This window comes from Magnolia sinica, chromosome 13 (assembly GCF_029962835.1).
Source record: "Magnolia sinica isolate HGM2019 chromosome 13, MsV1, whole genome shotgun sequence".
Taxonomy (NCBI): Eukaryota; Viridiplantae; Streptophyta; class Magnoliopsida; order Magnoliales; family Magnoliaceae; genus Magnolia; species Magnolia sinica.
This window is the reverse complement of record NC_080585.1, coordinates 75,219,648-75,243,886: the sequence shown is the minus strand read 5'-3', so window position 1 is coordinate 75,243,886 and position 24,239 is coordinate 75,219,648. Positions and strand designations below refer to the sequence as shown.

The following is a 24,239-nucleotide window of genomic DNA, read 5'->3' as shown; positions in this document are numbered from 1 at the left end:
AGGTGGCGGCGCTAGCCTGGCTAGTGAGATGTAATAAGGTGCAAAGGGTGGACAACCTTCACAAGTGAAAGATGATTCTTCCGAATGTTTGTGTAATGTGTTATCAAGAGGAGTCGATGGATTTTTCATTCATTATTCCTTTGCAATTAGGTTGTGGAATTGCCTTTTCAACCTGTTTGGAATAGTTAGGGTCATGCCAAGGTCTATCGATCAATTCTTCTTGTTGTGGCATGGTGGTAGTATAGGGAAGGTGGGGAAAAAGGTCAGGGACTTTGTCTAGTAGTGGGGATTTCTTTGGCTAGAAAGGAACAATCAGTGCTTTAGAAATCAGGCAAGGCGAGTTCCAGAGGTCTTCAGTAGGGCCAAAATGAATGTAATGGATTGGGCAATCTCATCAAGGATTATTGCTCAATTCCTTGATAGTTGGCTTGAGTTGTAGTTGTTCTTCTTTTCTTTCTCTGCGTTCTTTTTGCTATGGCCTTTGTTGAATAAAGTTGTCATTGTTAAAAAAAAATAGAGTTATTAATTAGAATATAAGTGTATCGTCAGTTCCCATAGAAAAGTCTTCCAAGATGGATACCACTAAAATAAAATAGTAATTGAGAAGGAAGCCACACCTGAATTTGAGTGTCAAAATTTGTATGTACGTATCTTGTTTAGAAGAATCTATGCAATATTCATAGCTTATCATACGTTAATCGAGAAGAGCAAGTTGAATTTTTCAAATATATAGCTTTTACATTGGAAAAGGGAGAGCGAGAGTAGGAAGCCTCAACTCTTTGACTCCTCGGGTGAAGGGCTCCTGGAAGGCTCGAGGCTTTGCATTCATGTGACTAGAGTAGATGGAAGAGGTCTCCAAGGTGTTTTTAGCGCTATATGGTAAAAAACTATGAAGCGAGAAAGTTGATAGTTCAAAGGGTATGATATGGGCTTGGGGTGGTGAACTATAGGCCATTTAAGGAGGTGAGTGTTCACTCCCCAAGTATAGGGTTGTGATGTAGTAATAAACTCGGTGAGACCGAGGTCGAATCCCAAGGGACTGAAACTTGTACGTAATTTGAAACTAAGTAGAAATAGAACTAGACTAAGATGAAATCTAAATCGATTGAATTTGAGGGAATAATGGTGAAATATTAATCTAAAATTTAGAGAAATCAGAGGTAGGAAACTAGGGATTCAGAGGATCCACTTGTAGAGATTAAGGAGATCTTATGCCTGCTTCAAGAACTCAACTGGACTTAGCCCTAGTTAAGTGGTTTAGTAACCCATGGACATGATTGCACTATACCTTAAAATAAAAACCAAAAAAATACTCCCCGTCTCTCTGCTCGCACGTTCACGTTTCCGATGGAAAAATCAATTGCTCTCTCTCTCTCTGACGTCCCTTTATAGGCGTTGAAGATGGTGGATGTGTGTAGAGCATTGACCTGCCTTTCGCAGGCTGTTTGCAATAGGGCCGGACTATGTATCGCGCAACAATAGGGCTTCCTACGTAAGGATGATTGGTGGGGCCCACTTTAGCTGTCATTTGAGAGATCCATGCTGTCCATCAGCTTCTCCTCGGAATTTCGACCGGAGATGGTCTGTTTTGATTGTCCGTTGATGTGGCCCAGGGAAGAATTCCTGCTGCAACGGTGTTTGAATGGTCCTCTTGTGATCGCTGTAGCGGACATGTATGCATGTATGGATGAAAACGGTTAGAATCGTTTTGACCAGATTGAGTCCCTCTATATGATGGACGGTTCAGATTGGACATCCGATCATCGCTGGTGGCCCAGGACGATTCGGAACGTCCGGTTCTTCCGGACTGCGAAACAGAGCAGCGTAGTTGACACTGTGACGATGGTGGGCCCCTTTATCGGCTTCGACGGAGAAATCCGCTCTGTTCATTATGATCCTCTCAAAAAACCAGCAAGAAATGGTTGGTTTCAGATTGGATTCGGTGTATCCCACAAGATCTTCTATGCTACCGTTCATCTTGCATGCGGCTGAGATCTTCACACGTATGCTTGTATGGTGGAGAAGGGACACCTAGGCGTGGGTTGTGGCTGCCCCACGGACACAATGGACGGCTCGGATTATCCGAATGGGTGATAGGTGGGGCCCACAAATAAGAAACGGCAGACGGTCATCCGTCCGCTGTCCCCGCGCAAGAAGAAAGACAGGTCAGCCCGTCTTTGACCGGGCTGCCCATCTAGTGCACGAAGGTTGTGCGTGTTGTGCACATGCACCATGTAAGGTGGGTCCCTCCTTGATGTATATGACGAATCCGCTCCATCCATTCCTTTCCCAATGTAGATTAAGGGGTTGAAACCAAAATTGAAGCATTTCCAGCGATCAGGTGAGCCCCAAATCACTGTTTTAGGGGCTGATCTGTCAGTTGGGCCACTTTCACAAGGATCTAATGGCTGAAATTTGATGTGTACGGTTAATTTATGGTCCTCAGGCCATGTATGAAGTTTCAAGCCGAACAAATGGTGTAAACCCCATGATCTTGCATTCTGGCTGACTTTCAGGCCACCTGAGTTTCAATTTCTCGATTTTCTCGGTTCTCTGGTGTGTAAATCCCTCGATCTTGGTCTCCTAGGGTCCGTCCCATGCTTTGTTGAATTCTGAGCGTTATTTCTCAGCTTTTAGCACCCTATTGTGATCCAAGCTCGTAAATACACCCTGCATCACAAACACGATTAAATGAGGCCGTTAAACAGTACCATGTTCGTAAATCTAGGTGATAACTGGGGTCTAATATGCAATATTTGACCCTCAACAGTGAGGGGGGGGGGGGGGGGTAGAGTTAAGAGGGAGGCATGGAGGGACCATGAAACAAGAGAAGGGAAGAAGGGGGTGGGGAAAGAAGGATGTAAGGTCCTATGAGGGTGAGGTGACTTTAGGCATTGCTGGGGCGGAGTAGGGGGGGAGGAGAAGCAACTGAGGAGTAGGAATAGAAGGTGGAAGAGGTGGCTTTGGGGGGAGGAGTCCACTGATGATCTGGGGATCAAAGTCCACATGAAGGTGGTAGAAAATGCTTGGGGTATGTTCTAATGGAGTTTGGTGGTGAAGCTATAGCCATCGACAAAGTGAAGCTATAACTATCCGAGTGCAGGGGTGTGTAAGAGGTCTTCTGCATCCTCGAACACCTCATGGAGGAAGAAATATGGATTTCTTTTAGGCCGCAAGTTGAGGTGGACAGAGTTATTGTTGCGGGGACTCTCTTGGTTCTCTTCAACGATGGGCCAACTTTGCGGATATGCAAATGGGAGGATTGGTTTCCGTTCAGATGGGAGGAGGCATGGTACCAACTTTAGGAGTGTTCTCTCTAACTTTGGTTCATGGTAGCATTCGTAATGATGGGCCAATGTATGGGGAGGTGTTTGTGGTGGATTCGGTGACGGAATGAGGTGCAATGGTGGGTGGGGATGGCGGGAATCTATGCCCGGAAGAAGAAATTTGTAGCAGTGCTAGAAAGGATCTTTGTTGTGGTGGGGGAGGATAGTCTTAATTAGGGTGGTGGAGGGGATGGGGCAGGAAACAGGGAGGTCTCGATGGTAAGGGGAGGTGGAAACTGGACTAATGTAGGGTAGGAGAGCATGGGAGAAGATGGACTAAAGGTTACTAGTTGAGGGAGGGCATCCGTGTCCAGTGCCCATTAGCCAACATGAGATGAGTGTTCTTGCAACATGAGTGGAGACACGTGGTGGGTTAGTTGTCACATCTATTGGGGTGGTAGACATCGTCTCACTTGCTATTCAAGGTGATGTGGCTACGCATGGAGAGGCGGTGGGTTTCAAGCTTCGGTAGAGGGGTTGGGTTTAGAGGAGAGGCTTGGGAGGAGGTGGCATTTTAGCTGCTAGGTGGTGCTTTGGAAAGTCGGTTTGGGACGGTGGAAGCAAGTATGTGTGACATGCGTCTTATGGCTATGAACTCGGCCTTAATGTTGGGCAGTAGGGTCACTGAGAGCCCGCCACATACCCCTAGCATCGCTTGTACCGAGAATTTTACGCATGTGTCTCCCTTGCCACATCTGTTGGTTTCCTCATTCTCTCACATGTGATTAGCAAAGAAGTGATGGTTTATCTTCTTGTTTTGATAAGAGATGGTTATTTATATCAGTTTTTTAAATAGCAGTAGCGTGATGCGTAGCGCTCAACCCTCTATAGCGTGTAGTGTAAATACGTAGAGTGTAGCGTAAGCTACACGATACTTCTATTTTTGAATTTAAAAATAGGACAAATATAATAAATAATGGAAAAAAGGAAAAAAATATATAAAAATGCCTAAAAGATTATTCATTTCATTAATTATAAGCATGTTCAAACGATTTATTAATTAGTTATCATTTATCAAAAGCCAATCCACATTTATAAGCCAAATCAAATAATTATCACATCAACAACTTTCTAAACAAACCACTTTAATTAATAATGTCTAATTGAAGCCACAAGTCACAATTATGAAAAGAAATAAAAATCTGTTAAAAGTATCAAGTACAATACAAGTGTCACATTCCTCACATTAGATACAAAGAAAACATGAAAAAAGTAATAAAAAAATAAAATAGTTTTGTAGCTTACGCTACATATGCTATACGCTATGTAGTTGTAGCGTACACTACAAGAGATTTACGCTATTTAGGACGCTACGTAGCGTACGCTACGGGCACTATTTGAAACACTGATTTATATATAGAAGCCATTTCGCATCACCTTTCGAAGGGGTCTTTAGCGCTAGAGATGATTCTATTGAAGGAAGTGGAGGATTGACAAGCAACCAAAATCATTGCGGTCATTAGAGATCAATGCATGGTTGAAGGGGAGCTCAATGAGATGATGGTTGTTGCTTAAGAGGATGTGGAGGTGGGTGTGGACATTTATAGTGGTGAGTAGGGTCCAGTAGAAGGCAACAAGATCAAGCGAGTCTAGTAAAAGGCAACAAGATGAGTCCATCCTAATGTTTGTTGATAGAGTGTCATGCCTTGTTTCAATGGCAACAGGGAATTAGTGGATAAGGAAAGACAATGTCTCTTGTGGGGAAGTTGATTGGCATCAGTTTTGGCGACTACGACGATGATTTTTATGCTCTATTTCAATTCGTGGAGGAGCATGGGGGAGTCCAATAAAAGGTAGCAAGATCATGTGAGTCTAGTAAAAGGCAACAAGATCAGTCCATCCTAACCAATGTTGTCATATCTTATATGCGATTGTGTGTGATCGTATATGCTTGTGCGCATATGTGATAGCACAATCGCATATTATGTGGTCGCATATATATATATATATTTATTTAAATTTTTTTGAAAAATTTTAAAAAATCAGAAAAATTAGGTGGAAAATAAAAAAAAATGAAAAATTATAAGAAAGTAGGAGGAACTTTCCTAAGTTAATAGATAAATAATTTTATATGCCCTTGCAATACATTTGAGTAAAATAAAACCAATTAAACATTAAATCATCAACATTCAACAATATAGTTAACAAATATCAATCAATAGTCAACATTAACACTTAGTAAACGAAATGAAGAAGCTATTTACTTATTATTGATCTATTATAAGTTTCTAACAAAATAATAGTAAATGGTAAATGGCTAAATACTACTATATACATTGATCTATTTGCCATTGTGGCATTTGATCACCACCACCATCGTCATCATCACCATCATCATCCAAGTCATCTCGTTCTTCCACATACACTTCTTCCGTTTCTTCATCATCTGTATATACTAATATTTCATCAACATCCAATGGTGGATCTTTAGCTTAATCATCATCATCATCTCCTTCTATCTCCTCAATCTGTTCAACGGGTTGACTGCTACTACTCGCCCCTCGGCTTTCCCTATTCTTAAGCAAAAGAAGTTCAACGACTTGGTCTTCATACGCATCTTGTTCCATATATTCCTCATGATGTAGGGCACTATCGCATCTCTTTCTCGATTGTTTATCCATATACTCAACAATCTCCCTTCGGATTTCTGGAGTAATTTTGTCGCATGCTTTTGTATTTAACCTCGATAAATGTACAAGGTATTGCTTGTGCCGCGCAATGCTACTGGAACCCACATACCCATATAACTCACATACTATGTGAGTCTTATCCGTAGCATTACGATAGTGCCCATACTTCCAACCCGGGTCATTTGACTTGGGTTTTAAAGAGGAAGATTGGGAAGAAGACATGGAGTGGTGTGTGTATTGATTCTTCTTGTTATAACTTGTAAGTTGTAAACTAGTAAAAACTAAAGAACTAAAGTAAAGTCTAAAGAGGAGAGAGAGAGAGAGAGAGAGAGAGAGAGAGAGAGAGAGAGAGAGAGAGAGTTGCACTTGCAGTGGAAGAGAAGGGGGGGGCGTGATTTACACCATGAATTCGGAAATATATTCTTCACTTCTTGTCTTCAATCTTGAGTCTGCACTGTTGAATGTTGTAGACTTGTAGTCTTCTACTCTTATTGCTCTTGTAGAACGTAAATTCTTGCCTTTGAGTTTGAACTCTTACTTGATTCTTTTGTTGTTAGGAAAGTGGTTGTGGAGATTTGGGGAGGAGGATTCTCTTCGGAGAGAGACCATCGCATATAAGTATGGGTGGGGGATTCCTCTTTACACTAGGCATTAGGGTCTCAAGTTTAAAGTTGAAGTTTAAAGAGGGGATTGTGTTTTTCCCTCAGTAATGGGGAGAAAATCCGATTCTAGGAAGATGTGTGGGCAGGTTAGACCTCTCTTCAATTGGCATTTTCAGATTTGCGCCTCTCCAAAAAGCCATATCACGGTATCTAGATGCTTCTCTATTTCTGAAGACGCAGTGATGTGGACACTTCCTTATCTTAGGAAATTAACTGAGGAGAAATTGGGGAGTTTGTGTTGCTCCAGAGCTACCTTCAATGCTTCTCTCTAACAATGGGGGATCATAACAAGACGATACAAAACCCGACTTCAAATCCATTTTTCATGGTTTCGCGATATCGTGCGATATATTCTCACTCGCCCTGTATAAATTCTTAATATGTCGTGCGATATATTGATACCGAGTGAGATGTTGAAAGGGATAAAAGGAAACAGATGCTGTTTTGTCTGGAAAATCGTAAAAAATTTCGAAAATCGATCTCTCTCTCCTCTCTTTTTTTTTTTTTTTTTTAAATTTTTTAAATTTTTTAAATTTAATTTTTTTTTTTTTTCCAAAAAAAATTCTTTCTAGTACATTGTAAGGTGATTTCGATTAGTCCACTCTAATTTGTTGGAAGAAAATCTTTGAAATTTCTTCAAAATCGTGGTTGGAAGGTTCTTAGGGCCGGATTTTAAAATGGGTGTACTTTTGAGTATTGATTCCTTTTTTAGCGTCAAATGGTAAGAAATCCATGATTCTTCATGTTTTGCATGAAAAATATGGATTTGGAGCTTTGATTTCGAGATTTGGTGGAGATGAGTCGAGTTACATAAAATTGGGGAAAAATCGAAATTTTTTTCCCAAATCGGTTGCAATCTTAGTGTCCAAACACGAAATCAAACATGTAGATAAGTTGATCTACACATTCTTGGCAGTTTTGGGAGTTTTTGGAAAACAAATTTAATTTTTAAGTAAAAAATAGTTAAAAAATGTTTTAAAAAATATATTTTATTAAAATCCACAGTTATATTTTTAATTTTCTACTTCTTTTTCTTTTGAATGTAATGGTTGTCTTTCCATACATGTCTTCTTACATTTATAAATTTTATGAATTGACTTTGAATATAGTTGTGTTTGTTCAGTCAGACTGCGCATAAATTATGACCTTATACAAAGGAAATCTATTATGTACACTTCCTTTTATGATCTTTTTAAGTTTTATTTCTATGTATTAGTGTCTTTTTTAACAATCCCTAAAGTTTCATTGAAAAATTTGACCAATTTCCCAACGTTTCTCCATGTTTACCAACAACAATGATAAATTACATGATACAAATGATATATCCCATGTGATAACTGATAGGTCTATGTATTAGGGGTACACACGGGTCAGTTCAGTTCGGTTTTGGGGTTAAACCAGAATCGAACCGTTCTTAATGGTTCTAGGATTTTCGGAACTCGAACTGGACTGTTAGCACCCTAGAACCGAACTGGAACCGGACTGTTAAAATCAGTTTGGTTCCGGATTGGTTCCACTATTTTGGGCTATTTATAATCCAGCCCAATTGTGTGAGAGAGAGGAGCAACAAGAGAGGGAGAGAGAGGATCGGCGACAGAGAGAGGACCGACGAGAGAGATGGGTAGCCGCAACAGGGATTTGGGGTATTAGTATTTTTTTTTTTTTTTTTTGTTTTTTTTGTTTTTGTTTTTGTTTTTGTCTTTTTTGGTTTTTATTTTTTTGTTTTTGTTTTTTGGTTTTTTGTTTTTTGGTTTTTTTTTTTTTTTTTGTTTTTTTTTGTTTTTTGTTTTTTTTTGTTTTTTTGGTTTTTTTTAATGGGATGGACCTCGTGTATTTAATCCCTTGAAGAGTTCAATTTTAACCTGTATGTTTCATTTGTAGCTTGTTGAACCATCTCGGCACTTCGTAATAAAATATGGTTTCCTTTCATAAAAGAAGAAAAAAGAAAAGAAAAGAAAAAGCATTGAAATCTAAATGGCCTCCTCTAGAACTCATTGAGACCTGGCCATTTCTAAAAGAGGCATTATATGTTGGTCAATTGAAAAACAATGTCATTTTATTTCACACAACAACGGTAAAGTTGGCGCCCACCTTTCAATTACCTGAACCATTGGATGTGCCATTCTGTACCATCTTCCTTAGGAGATGGTTCTAACCATCTAATGATAATGGACAATTACAGTCAATGTTCTGCGTTTAATAGTGTCCCGAATATGTAGGATCACCTCTTTTTTTTTTTTTTTTTTTGTTTTTTTTTGTTTTGTTTTTGTTTTTGTTTTTGTGGGGGGTCTGCTAGTTCTCTTGGTGTCTGCCATCCACCATGTGGACCACCATATGAATGGTCAGGATCGCCAAAGGTGGGCTTGGTGAAACCTTACAAGTGTTGATATCTGCCAGGTCGCCCGGAGGAAGGAAAGAGAAGCAGCTGCTGCCCAGAGAGAAGCAAGGGTTTCGCTTTCTAAGCTCTCGGTGAACGGTCCCACGTCGATAAACATTGAGGACAAGTACAAGTACATGCTCACACCCACAAGTGTCAAGAGAGAGGGTGCTGCTGATGATGCTTGGGATGACTGAGCAACCAATTTCTTCCACTCTCTCATATCGAAGATATGTCTGATTTTACTTTCAGGGTTCCAGCAGTCATCACAAAGGGTAAGTTCTTAATCTTGCATCTGTTCTTTTAATGTTGTCTATCTTCTCTTATTAGTACCTCATCTATCTATCCTTTAACTTCGTAGGTTTACTGCCCAGTTTTATGGAACTTATGGCCTAGTTTTATGGTGGAGGAATTATTGGGTTGTGCTTATCAGTAAACATACTGTTTGCTAGTGTGTGGGCTGCGTGCATGTGGGGCAGCAGTTAGCTCATCCAATCTGTCGAGCTTATGGGCATCAATGTGGACGGGGATTCCCCAAAAATTGCCCATATTGGAAGAGCACGGGCCTTTGATTATTGTACTATTTTATGTTGAATATGTACTATTTCTTCTCCTTAACTGTCTATAAATTTGAAAGATTTTCAAGGATCTTCATTCCATGGTGAGGCTCATCTGATCAACAGATTGGATTACTGAAAAAGGTTCTGCATATGGAATCCTGTGCATCATCTACGTATCTATTGATTAGAAGAACCGTATATTCCCTGATTAATTATGATCAGCCTGAATTAGTGGTGTTTCTTTTTCAAGCTAGAATTAGGTAAAAGTGGGTGCTTACCTTTCATTGCTACAGATTATTCATCTAGTGGGCCACTTCATTGATATAGAACAGACTGAAAATCTCCTCCATTGACTAATCTTACTCATCCTATCTGTGGACTTCTTCTGTGGACCATTTGGTATATTGTATTCTTAACCATCCATTTGCAGGCAAACTAGATGGCTAGGATTGTCCATAGGAGCTTTTTGCAGTGTTGAATGAATCCAAAGTATCATATTGATAGGCTTCTCAAGTTTATCTACGAAAATTACAGAGATCCTCTCAATCTTTCTAGAGAGATCATAAAGATCCTCTTAAGCCTATCTAAATGTTTTAAGATTACTATAATTACCTCATTGTGTGGAAATGACCAGAATACCCTCATAGAAGTTGCACACTATTTCTTGATATTCTCAAATCGTGTGTGGGCAAAAGCTGGAGACCTAATTTGCTAAGCATCCAGTGATGATAATCTTCAGGAAGTGGCCTAGTTCAAATATCATTCAGCTGTTGAGAAAAAAATAAATAGGATGGTTCAAATGTGCCATGAAGCAACTTTCTCACGAAGAGAATGATTGATGTGTTTTGTACATTGTTACAGGATCCTTCTAACTAGCTGCCTCTCCCTTTTTGAATCCCCACTTTGGCTTCTCGCTCTCGCTCCCACTTCCTACCTATTCATTCTTGTCTACATTTTGAAAGAGACGGTTTCCTGCTCCCACATCTGAATTTGTTGTCACTTTCCTTCATGCTTTGTGCAACTATAGCTTTGTGCATGCATGAAAGACAATAACTGCCCCCATACATTTAGCATTGATATGATCACAGCAACAGATTAGAAAGGCCAGCCTGAAATATTGCAATCATGGAATAGAAACTGTAGCAAAGTCAACTCAGTAGCTGAAGATGCCATAGCACGATACAACTTCAAAGCTGGAATGAGAAATAGTGGGATTTTTCTTGGCATACCAAGGAATTGGAGTGTGTTGGAAATGCACAGTGGCTAGAGGTAGATTGTCAGTCATTGGGAGATCCAGCTCAGTCAGCATCAAGTTAGGAGGGAGGCAATTGGAGGAATGTGAAGGATATAAGGAGTGCCTTTCAAAAACCAAATAATATGCTTTTATGAGACAACTGGGTATGACTCTGGCAAGATACTATCCTCCCCTATACAGTTCACAGCAGCTTCTGCCTCCTCAACCCACTAAGACCATGAACCAGACACGTCACGATCATTTGTGAGAGGAGAGGCTGAGAGCAGTAGTTGCAAAGCCAAAGCATCTGCTTGAATTCAATAGTCTGAAACTGAGAGAGCAGGGACTCGAGGCATGTGTCCTGACAGTGAGTCAACCCCCAAGCAGTTTAGGCACCCCTCTGATTGAAATCAAATCGTTTGAGAGAAGAAAATTGGGCTGCCTTCCAACACGTCAACACTTTGGATCCCTTCCCAGAGCACTGCCGCTATCTCAGGAGAAGGGCATCCATTCTACACAAAAGGTCTTCAACAAGATGTTTTAGGAAGTATTGATCATGAAGAAACTGATTTCGTGCCCACCGAATCAGTGTAGTCGAAAGGCGACCTAGGCGAACGCTTAGGTGTATGCCATAGGGGCCTTTTTTTTTGAAAGGTAACGAACTTTTATTAGAAAAGTGCCAAAGGTGGACCTTCAGGCGAAAAAAATATTTACATGCCCAAAGCAACCGAAACTTCAAAAATATCAACAACCTCTAAGCAGAGGCCCATTCAACAACATCCCATTTCGCCCTTCTCACCACCTCTACTACTGACTAATATTTCAGAAGCATCGATTGTTCCTCTCCCTCCAAATGGCTCACAAGACTAACATGAGTCTTAGCCTCAAAACCTTCCTATCTCTGAACCCTCCATGCCAAGAGCAAAGGAGACTTCAATTGACGCTGGCATCAGTGTTCGAAATATTGATATCGCATTATGTATCGCATCCTTGGGATACAGATACGTATCAGTTATTGCACGGGATATATCATTTGTATCGGATAATTTATCGCGCTTTTTGGAAAACATGGGGAAACATTGGGAAAATGGTTGAATTTTTCAATGAAACTTTAGGGATTGTTAGAAAATACCTTAATACACCCTATTAAATCGTAACATCTCAAAAAAGAAGTGCACATAATAGCTTTCCTCTGTATAAGGTCCTAAGCTATGTGTTGTCTAACTGAACTAACACAACTATATTCAAATTGAATGCATAACATTTAGAATGTATGTGATGATCATTTCATCGAACACTTCTAAATACTTCGAAATTAGTCTCAATTGACAGCTGGTTGAAGGGAAATTTCGATTAATTTTTTTTTAATAAAAATTTAAATTAATTTTTATTTAATAAATGATTTCCATTTTTCAAAAATTGACCAGGACTTAACGAATCAGTAGATCAGTCCTCGTACATGCCTGATTTCATTTTTGGAGTGCAACATTGCTAGTAATTTGGGAGAAATTGGGGAAAGTTTGAATTTTGTCCAAATTTTCTCAAATTTGACCACCTACACTCAAATTTCAAAATTAGAATGTATGTGATGATCATTTCATCAAATACTCCTAAATACATTAGTCTCAATTGACAATTGGTTGAAGGAAAATTTCGAAAAAGAAAATGAAGAACATGAAGAACTAATGGATATTGAAGTCAAAGCTCAAACTCTATGATTTTTCATGCAAAACATGAAAAACCAATGGATTTCTAACCATTTGACACTGATTTAACATAATTTCAAAAAAAAAAGGGGGATTGGAAATTAAAAATGCTCATCGAATCGAACACCTTGGATATATCGGCACTACCTATACGTTTCGTATCGCACAGTTGGGATACAAGATATATTGTGGGATATATCGGCCGATATCGTCGATATTTAAAACATTGGCCGGCATCATTCTCATAGTGCTATGGGCTTCAAGGAATGATGCCCACACATCTTTGGAGAAAGCACAATGCACAACGAGGTGGTTGACCGATTCCTCATTCTTTATGCACAAGACATGTACATTTAGAAGCACCATCAACCTTCTTTGCGAATTGTCCACTTGGAGTACCCTTCCCACCCTACAAGCCACACGAATGCTGCAAGTTTTGGAGGGGCACTATAATGCCACGTGAAGGATGCAACCTCTCGTTCCACTATCGATGCGGTTCCCCTGAGCATCTTATAAAAAGATCGAACTGTGAATTGGCCCGACTTGTTTGTATTCCACATCAACGCCTCCTTTCCCCTGTAGATGGGTAGCAACCTTGAAGGCATTCCAAGAGCTTAGCAAATTTGATCACTTCCTCGTTCAACATGTTCCTTCGGCAAGGAGGAGACCAAACCATCGCTTCGCCATAGTGAAAAACATTTTGCCATTGCGATATTTTTAATCGGGGAAAGCCAAGCAAGCCAAGGGAATATTGACTGAAGCAATCTCTCGCCTAGCCAAGCGTCTTTCCAAATTCTTTCTCCATTATTGATCACAAAGGAGATACCCTTTATCAACTTACAAGTCACACGAGAAACTGCTTTCCACCCACCATCCTGCTTTACCTCATACTTTTTTGCAATGATCTCTCTCCACATTTTCCCTCCATGCCGAATCACCATAACTATTTCCCCAGTAATGTGAGGTTCATCACACTTAATCCCTTTTTCCTGCCTTGTTATGGGCTTGTTGCCCCTCATCCAGGATCTAGGCAAGGTGTTTGTCTTGGGTTTGTGCCTAGCGCTTGGGAGTGCTTAGGTATGCATATGATACATGATGTTTTTTTTTTTTTTTTTGTGGGGGGGTGGGGGGTTGTTTTACCACCCAATAATGGTGTAAATAGATAAGAAAGGGATTTGAGCCTATTTCAACAACTTTTTCTCATTCCTTTCGAGATTAAGTTTGAGATATTCTTCCCCCAATTTCAACAACATTTTTAAAAAAAAAAAAAATCTTTGAAACAAATTTGAGCTCGTTATCTTTGAAAAAAAATATTTCAACAACATTTTTTATTTTTTCATTTTTTTTTTCTTCTCTATTTCTTTCTTCTACTAGTGTGTTAAGGTCATCACATTAGACTTCTTGAAACAAATTTGAGCTTTTGTTGGTGTCATAGAAGAGATCTAAGGGCCTTTTTGTTTTTTCAAAGAAATGGGAAATACAGGGAAATGGTAATTATTACGATTTCACTGCGTCTGAAAATTCATAGGGCTTTGTGCCTGTGAAATTGGTTCAAAAGATGTAATTTTATTTTTTGAACTGCAAGGTAATGCATATGATATATCCATTCCGTCAGTCTGTTTTATTACAATATTTTGGAGCATGAGACAAAAAATGAAGTGGATCCAACACTCAAGTGGCCCACACCAAAAGAAACAGTGGCCCTACAAAGTTTTTAACGGTAAGTATTGGATTGCCTTTTTTGTATGACGTGGTCCAATTGAATATTGGATATACCTCAATTTTTTACTCATGCTATGAATTCAATTAGAATAATGGATGAACGGTGTGGATAAGCGAAATGCATCACAATGGGACCGACAGATATTTTGTAATATTTTCGATTTTCGTGTAAAAAGTAAGTGGTCAAATCAGGTAAGTTGTAAATTTATGGGGAAGTAATTATTACTTTTCTACACGGCATTTACCATTTCACCGTAAAATCAAACACGCCCTAAGGTGAATTGGGGATTTTGGAGGAAATGGAAATTTTAGGTTAGAGGATTTTGAAAAATTGGATTATAGGGTTCGGAAAATTTATGGAAAAAATTGGGTTTTAGATTGGCGAATTTAGGGAAAGTGGGAAATGTTAGGGTTGGGATTTCGAGAATCGGAAATTAGGATATAGAACTAGGGAATTTAGGTTAATGGGGTTTTGGTCTAAAGAGTAATTGAATGGCATTCACTTTGATTATTAAAAAAACCATCTGATATATATATATATATATATATATATATATATATATATATATAAATATATATATATATATATATATATATATATATATATATATAAATATATATATAGCTAAATATAAATATTTATTATATATAATTTAAAAATTGTGCATGGATTCTTCAGGCGTGTGCTTAAGTGTTTTGGTTGCTACAAGGACAGGTGCGACCAACACATGTAACTACACTGCACTGAATTAAGCAACCGCTTGATTGAACTTAGATAGGTGGCCTTGGGATGGGGCAACCACTAGAGACATGGAAACTACTGTCAATACTTTGGATAGCAAAGGTTGCTCCTTATTAACCACTTTAGGCAATTCCATGTCAATGCTCAAAACTATATTAAGAAAGGAAAATATCTTTTCCATGGAAGGATCATATGGTGAATTTGAAACTTTTTTGAATTGGGTGACAGTTGGCCCAATTGTAATGGTTCGATTTTCCATCAAATGAAAGCTTCTGCAACTCAGTTTGTTTGCTGGTTTTTCCCCTCTTGAGAGTAGCACTTGCGGAATGACTCACAAGCAAACTACATGGTTCCTGATCATGCCCATCCCTCTTGGTAGTGGCCCACCCACAACTAAATTAGAGCCGTTCAAACTACCAAACTGCGTCAACTCCTGCAACCCATCCCACCAAGCTGCGAACCATTCTCCTCTCGAGCCTAACACCTGAGAGGACTCATTATCTGGTGCTACATTCCTCTCTCTCGAGCCTCCACCCCTATCCAATGTTCAAAATATAGGTCTCATGTTACATATCGCATCCTTAGGATACAAATATGTATCGGTTATTGCACATGATATATCGTTTGTATCGGGTAATTTATCGCACTTCTTGGGAAACATGGGGAAAAATCTGTGTATCATCCATCACATGTTACATATCGCATCCTTAATACACACTTTCAAATCATAACATCTTAAAAAAGAAGTGCACATAATAGGTTTCCTCTGTATAGGGTCTTAAGCTATGCGCTGTTTGACTGAACTAATGCAGCTATAGTAAAATTAAATGCATAACATTTAGAGTGTATGTGATGATCATTTAATCAAACACTCCTAAATACTTCGAAATTAGTCTCAATTGACAGCTAGTTGAAGGAAAATTTCGAGAAAAAAATAATATTTTAATAATTTTTAATTAAAAAATGAATTTTATTTTCTGAAAATTGATAAGGACTTAACAAATCAGTAGATCAACCCTCATACATTCTTGATTTCATGTTTGGAGTGCAACATTGCAAGTATTTTGGGAGAAATTGGGGAAATTTTGAATTTCCCCCAATTTTCCCCAAATTGGACCACCTACACTCAAATTTTGAAATTAGTGTATGTGATGATAATTTCATCAAATACTCCTAAATACTTCAAAATTAGTCTCAATTGATAGCTGGTTGAAGGAAAAATTTGAAAAATAACATGAAGAACCAATGGATATCGAAATTAAAGCTCCAACTCTATGATTTTTCATGCAAAACGTGAAGAACCAATGGATTTGTAACCATTGGACGCTGATTTAACATAATTTCAACAAAAACAAAGGGATTGGAAATTGAAAATGCTCACCGGATCAAACATGTGGGATATATCGGCACTACCTGTGTGTTTCGTATCGCACAGGTATGATACAATATATATCGTGGGATACATCGGCCAATATCGTTGATATTTAAAACATTGCCCCCATCCTTAGACTTTCATAATTGCATGTATCTTGAATGAATTTGACTGCAAAGCACATGGCCAACTAGCTACACCATGATGACCATCCACTTTGTTGAAGGCACCTTCTTAGCCCTTGCTGCATCGCAGGGCAAACTGACTGATGGATGGAATCAAAATGTTAACAAGCCACACCTATCCCTTATCATCTGTCAAACCAAGAGGTGGTTCTCGACCTAGATCGTCGTCCTTTGCTTCTGACAATCTCACAGGGTAAACGGAAAACTGTCGAGGTCGAGATCACCATGCAAACTGGGAACGATGAACCGGCCACCACCAGATCTGCTCGAGACCCCATCGGAGCACCTCGGGGTCAATGTCTAGGACCCTTCCTCGACTAGGATTTGAGCCGTCCAAGCATGGGTTAGAGCTCCACATATTATGATCTAGGATCCTCCATTAAGGGATACTGCCAATGGGCACATGGTTCAACTGAGTTGAAGCCCAAGACCTTCATGGATTCATTGTTTGAGAACTCCTGGACATCTTATGACTAGAAGGACAGAAGGAAGCTTCAAAGGGAAATCCTTTGCCACTTTGACTTTGGACTTGTTGAACTGTGACTACTTTAAGGATTCCACCAGTAAGGCCCAACATGGAGAAGACTCACCTATAGTTGCATCAAGCGTGAAGAGAAGCAACACAAATTCGGGTACGAGTGTGGGAAAGTGTCTGTTTTAAAATGTTGGCAAGTATAAACGACTAGGAAGTGGAGTGTGAGCGCAATTCTGAAGCATGATTCGAAGCAGGAGTGATGTAGAATGATGCAAATCGAGCTATGTGACTGAGATCTAATTTAAAATCAAAGGAATATATAAAAATAACCAAGCTAAAGTGTGATGCACATGCAAATAACGTGAAGCCCAAGAGATGACGAGGATGATTCGAGGCCAAATCATAGTCATCAGCCCTTTGACCAAACAAAGCACTAAGAAAATTGGGCCCAAGGAAGATAAAGATCTTCCTACTAGCATAGGAAATCCGGGTTCAATAGGTGAAAGTTTGCGATCCATGCATGAGTTGGGTCCGATAATAATGGAAGATGGTTGAGGTGGCCCTTAGGATACAAGTAAAATAAGTTTCAAGTGAGGATAATGAAAGATAAAATCTTATATTTGGATTTGAAAATTCAAAGGGATCTACCACCTACGATCCATCAAACATGAAGTGGAAGAGGAAGGATTTTAGGGACGAAGGATAGAGTGACTTTACACTCTTTAGGCTTCTATCTAAAGATCTAGCCTTCATAGCGATGAAGGAAGAATAAAGGAACTCCTACAAGGCCTTCTTAGATTTTTCTCCAAATTCACAATAGGGTTGGACCTCCCCACCCCTCTTGTTTTATTTTATAGCAAAAATTTGTTGAAACGACAATTCTACCCCTTCAGTAACAAAAGCAAAATACTATTATGTCCTAAATGGTAAAAAGTGTAATCTACTCTCCCAAAAAATATCTTATATAGCAAATAAATGTCCACTGTCCAATCACAAACTAAAATGTCCAAATCATCAAGTAACATAAAAGAACTAACTGACAAAAGGGTCCAACATAATCCAACCATCGGATGGCCCCATGATGGGACATAAGACGATCCAACGGATGGACAATCATGTAGACCAAGATCAACGATGAGGTGATCTCCAAATATGATCCATGCCATCCATGCTTTTCTAATGCTCGCCGATGACCACTGGTGATCACCATTACTCGCCTAGCCAAAATGAAACTGTCGATGTAGCCCGTCAACGCCTATGTCTTTGATATGTACGGAGTGGTGGTGTTATGTCCACATTAAGGAGTCACACCTGATTAGAAGGATCATGCAACTCAGCCACTCCCTGTAGTAGATAACAACACTATTTCTCAGCTCCTGGGACGTGTTGGGAGATTGATTTGGGACTCGACTTCCATGATCTCATCTATTTTCCTTGAGCACGGGAGCATCTCTAAACGAGGGGCACGAATTGTAATAGAGCTCTCCCAATTAGGCAACCAAACAGGATTCACCTTTTAAAATTTCAAGGGACTTGAGAGGTCAATGTGACTATCAACATCTTTAGCTGCAGAACCTCAATCACCCTACTAGCTACATGGGCCCCATTTAGTACCTTAATCATGCAGCACTAGCTTTGCCTTCACGCCAGAATCCTACAAGGATGAATCCCTTGCTGCACCGGATGGCTTGGCCTTAGGGACGAACATATTAGATACATGGCTTAGATTCTCAAACCCCTGGCGTAGATCAGTTGAAGAGAGGGAGATGGGATGTTCTGCAAACATAGAGAATAGGCCATTCTGCGCTCCTTTTCTCTGTTGAGATTTGCAGAATCCAATTGCTCATATCACCGGAGATAGAGTTAAAACTCTTGTCTTCTACACTTTATATTCACCAAGTCTTTACTACTGATTATAGCCTTTGGCTACAAGTTGAGCCTTGTAACGTTCGATTGAACCATCAATAGTAAGTTCAATAGACCCAGCAATTGCCAACAACATTCATGTTGGATGTTGGTGAATATGAGTCCATTATCCATTTCTTGGAGAGTAGACATCCCATCCATCATAGCCCGTCACCAATGAGGCAACCTAGAGGCAACAATGTAGCGAGAAGGTTCAGATTCAGCTTGAAGAGAGGTAAGAAGAGCATAATGGATTAGAATGAGCAAGCAGATGAATAAGTGGAAGATGGGACTGTGCATGGCGAGCATATAGGTGGATGGTCATTGGATTAATGGAGGAAGAGGTGGGGAGGGGGCGAGTAATCTTGGGTCGATAATGATATACCTTGAGAGGATGGTATGGAGAAGACACAAAAATCGAAGATCACTCTTCACCAATTAGGGAGGAGAGAATCTCCCCTAAAGTGGAGGAAGAAAAATCAAGTTACAAAGGAGACAAAAATGGGTGACTAAACTCATACCTCCCCTTGAGATGGGAGTTTAGAGTGACCATCAACCTAAGGAAAACAAAGCGTGACGTGAGAGACACATACCCAGTTTATGGATGACAAAAATGATACCCTTTTTTTTTTTTTTTTTTTAATTACTAAACCCATGAAAAACTTTCGGAAGAGACTTGGAACAGAATTTGATCTTCTAGGAAAGATGAGAGCTTAGGAAAGTAGAGGCACCCAAAGACCATAATACAAGGATAATTAGGAAGTTGGTGAAAAAGAATATTATATGATAATCATTGTTATAACTTATAAATATGGGTAGGAAGATGGTTAATGAGGAAAGCAGCAGTAGAGAAAGGCTTCAGCCAAAAGCAAAGAAGGGACCTTAATATGAAAATAAGGATCAACCCCATCTTGTGCTATGTTGATCTTTGTGCTCGACAATTCCATTTTGTTGAGTATAAGGACAAAAGACATGCCTACAAATCCCATGAGCAAATAGATGAGATAGAAAAAGAAATATAAAATTTCAAGAAACTGATACTAGAATATATATATATATATATATATATATATATATATATATATATATATATATATATATATATAAAATCTACAAAAATCAAGAAAACTAGACAAAAACTATAAGAAAAAGGAAGAATCAGGGAAAATAGTATTGTTAAGAATGATTTAGATAATGGAATGTTGGATCCCACTCATACAATCTGAGAACCCTTGAGGGAGCTGTATAAAAATTTGGCCTGAGAATTGCCCAATACCTCACATTAATGAAATTATGGCATTTCCATATTTAATTATGAAGGGATGGGCCTATTTTCGCAAGGAGTCGACCTTTTCACCCAATAAACTCATGCATACACCCACTAGCTCATAAATATGGGTTGCACTCCTTTTAAACAAAAAAGCCTTCTCTCTCCCTCTCCCCCTCTACCTTTGCACATTCTTCAGCTCATAAATAGCCCTATCAGCCAAGGATTAAAAATCAGTTTCAATGTACCTGTATTAGTCCCCACCTAAGCCAATACATCTCTGGCACAAGGAAAAAAGTTTGATACTATGGCAGCATGTGATGGATGATACACAGATGTTTAGAAATTACTGAGAAATTGCATAATACCTAATGGTTCTGTAGCACCAAACAAGTGTCCACCAAGTAGAGAGTTAGGAACCAATCTGATTTTGGAATTGTGACTTAACAACAGTTGGTTCGACAATTTATCCTGCATAAATTGAGGTAATGTGTGTCGTGTGTACAATTGCATACTATTTGCATATCAAGCTTCATACTCTAGCGAAGTGTCATATAATTCTCCTTCGTTAAAAAAGGAAGGTGTCAGTTATTGCAGCAAACTCGCTCCTATGGTATTGGGAGCCATAGCATGGAGTATTTTTTTGGGCCTATTGATGTGTCCAGCATGAAGAAGGGATGCTTCAAAAGTCCTGATCCAAAATTCATGTGGGTCACACCACAAAATGTAAAAATATTCCGAAACCTTCAAATTCTAGTTGTGTGGCCCACCTTTTTTTTTTGGATTGGCTTGATATTTGTGGTGTCCCTTAATCTTTGTTAGGCAGACCCCATGAACATGTTGGATATCATATACACACCACAGTGGTCCCACATAATATATTTTCATTTCTATGTTGGGCATCCTCCTCCATTGTTCCTTGTTTTATGGCCCACCTGAGTTATGGATTGGCCTGATTTTTGGGCCCAGGGCAAAACATTTTGCAGCACACCTGATGGACAGGGTGGATTTTAGATAACAATTGTGGGCCCCACACAACTACCCTTGTTTATTCTGTGAGTCGCACAGGGTGACTTGGTCCAAATTGCCCCAACTCGTTTGAGCCAGCCTGATATGGCCAATTCAGTGAGATTCGGCCTGATTCACCCCCTAATATTATGCACAAGTATGGTGCACCATCTTGTTGGGTACCAAAAACGGTTTGTATTCAATGATACAGTGGTTTTGGATGATTGCCAAACCTTGCTATCAGTTCATAAGCAGCAAATTCAAGAAGTTGAAATGAATTTTAAAAAAAGTGGTAAAAGTGTTGGTCACAACACCTGTGCCTTGGATGAAATGGAAGTGAGTCAGACCAATTATGGATGAGTCAGAATGAGCTAGGGGCATTTCTAGGGGTCTGTGTACTGTCCTGGTTTGGGACAAAACCGATACAACTTAGAACCAAGTTTATTGGATGAATTTTCAAATCAACCAAGATTAGTTAAAGGTTTGATATCTGAAATCAAGCGAAAATTACTTTCTAAGCTATCTTGGCTAGCAATTTAGTTTGCACGGTTGTAGATTGTTTTTGTTTTCAATTTTGATATATAGATGATCTTTATTGTTTGATATATAGATGATCTTTATTGTAGGGATTTTTGCTGAAAATAAAGTAATACTTCTGAGATGTAATGAGCTTAGAAAAGTCCAAGTACTGTAGAAAGTTGCTAGGAGTGCTTTAGAATTAGTAAGTTGCATTTTCTATAGCAGCGGGCGTGCAATGTTCAATCTCGTATATGGAAATTACAGAAATACCCTTTTAGAAATTACACCACTATTTACCAGTCAGAGGGAGGGAGGCAGTCCCAATCTGCATGGAGTAGTGGCTCGTCCCAACCTGCATGTAGTACTGGCTCGTGCAAGGCATTTTAGGGAGGGAGGGAGGCAGTCCCAACATGCATGGAGTACTGGCTCGTGCAAGGCATTTTATGTTTACTCTTTGTAATTACTGCAACATTTTTGTTTTCTGTCGTTTTGTTTCCTGTCCAAAAGTTTGAGATTTTGTACATGTGAGGCACATGGTTCAGGGATTCATCCACACTATTGATTGGATGGGCTCCGCCATGGATGGAGGTGGCCTGAAACATTTTCAGACAAGAATTATTCTGAACCATCGATACCAGACTTCTTTGGTGCATTGTGGACTACTTTTTTTTTCCGATTCTTTATTAGTAGGTTAGGTCACCAACCAAAGGGTCGGATTTTCCAGGAGGCATCCCTCATTCATGTGGGTTCATCAGTTCAATACTCTGGCCAGCTGAACCATGGGCTCTGCATAGATTTATTGAATCAGGAGCATTGCCAAACAGTATGTCTGCTGAATTTCAGAAATCTGTTATGATACATGTCATCTTCATGCATACTGGCGGGGTTCTGATATATGCTCATGACATAAATTTGGGTCCATTTTGTTGCAGACTGTTGAAAGTGGAAGGTGTCTTTGGAAGGTGCATGGCGTTGAGACATGGGGGCTTTTGATGACATGTTGTAAGTGCATTAATATACAGCCCTTTTGTGCCTCTAATTACAGTTACTCTGTTGATGTTGCGCCCTTTCTAGCAAAAGATTGGTTGCTTGATGATCCCTTTCAGAATCTTGAATCAGCACCTTCGTAGTTTAGAGGTACTGTACGGTGATTGGGGTCGAACAAGCAATCTCTGTTCCGTCCAGCACTCCATTCAGCCAGGGACTACCTTCCAAAGGTCCTAGATTGTTTACATGCCTTCCAGCTCCACATGGATGGTTGATGGGCTAATAATGTCCCCCAATCGTCTATGAAATTATCCGGAGATGTTAACCTGTCATGGAAACAATGGTAAGATTTGTAACTTGATTACCTATCCATATCAAAAGAACTCCATTGTTCATGTGTCGATCTTCTGGGTAGACTGGGAGTGTGGGATGGAAACATGAATATGAATTCAGAAATGGATGTGGGGCCCTTGGATCTGGCTGCACTGGCATGCAACGGCCCCATGTGAACAAGAGGGTCAAAATTTCATGTGTGCCCTGGATGGTGCCCCATCACCAACAAACGATAGTATGCTACTAACGTTAAGCTGTCAGAAGTTTCTTGTTTTGATTTTTTCCATTAAAAATATCATCACATAACGGGGGCAAACTGGTTGTAAAAAAAGGGTTAACCTACAGTCGTTTGTATGCTAGTCTGCATCCTATACTGTTTACCAATTTGGATTGCCCATGCTGAATTTACAGGACGTGATATGAAAAAAAATGGATGGACAGTGTAGATAACACCTAAGACCCATACATCACGGTGACCTGATGTGGCAACGATTCATTGGGCACAGATCTCAGTGGCAGCCTAACATGGCATGATTTGATTAGGCCAGGTGGGATATCTTGTTGAGGAGCTATACACCCACTCGGCATAAAAACTTTCAAATATGCTTTGCGCAGCCTTCATCTAGCATGTGGCTCACTTCAATCATGCCACGTTTGGTGGACACTCAAATCACGCCAGGTTGGGTGGCAAGTTCATGCAATCGACGTCCAGTTTTTACTAGTTCAGTTGCATCGCCAAAGAGTTCACCAATCAGTGACTTGGATTACCTGATTGGGGTGAGGCTTCGGTTGTGCATATCTCCACTAGGGCCCACTTGGTAAATGTTTCAGATTGCATAAATGTGTAGGACCACAAGCTCTTTTATTTGATACAATCAAGATATCATCTGTACTGGAAATCAAATCACTTTCGGTGAAAAAAAAAAAAAAAAAAAACAAACAAATAGCCCCCCATAAAGATTAACACTACTTCCAAGATACTCTAAATTTATTTTCAATGGAGAGAAAAACGTTTAGGCTCGGAAAATAAAAGGAGAGAATGTACATTTTCTGTGGATGTTATTTTATGGGAACGCATTTTGGGGAGGGAAAAATGGGGGAAAGTCGTAAGATTCTATAAGACACTTTCTATAAAAATACAATATTGGCAAATATTTTGATGGGAGATATAAAACTCTTCTGTCGATGTGAACTACTTAGTAAATTCAATAAACATAATTACATGTTCT

General features: G+C 39.4%; 1 protein-coding gene across 3 annotated transcripts in view; it reads left to right on the top strand.

Annotated features, from left to right (window-relative positions):
• The window catches only part of LOC131223864 (ATP-dependent RNA helicase DBP2-like), an 81,702-nt gene extending 58,624 nt beyond the window's left edge, over positions 1 to 23,078 (top strand). The window contains exons 14-15 of one of the 3 annotated variants that reach the window (XM_058219393.1): positions 9,016 to 9,270; positions 22,623 to 23,078. In XM_058219393.1, the coding sequence (XP_058075376.1) occupies positions 9,016 to 9,192 (177 nt within the window). In that variant the 3' untranslated portion in view covers positions 9,193 to 9,270; positions 22,623 to 23,078. Of the gene's footprint in view, positions 1 to 9,015; positions 9,271 to 9,356; positions 9,447 to 22,622 lie in introns of those variants that run through there. The other 2 variants (XM_058219391.1, XM_058219392.1) reach the window with 2 other exon arrangements.
• The last annotated feature ends 1,161 nt before the right edge of the window (positions 23,079 to 24,239 follow it).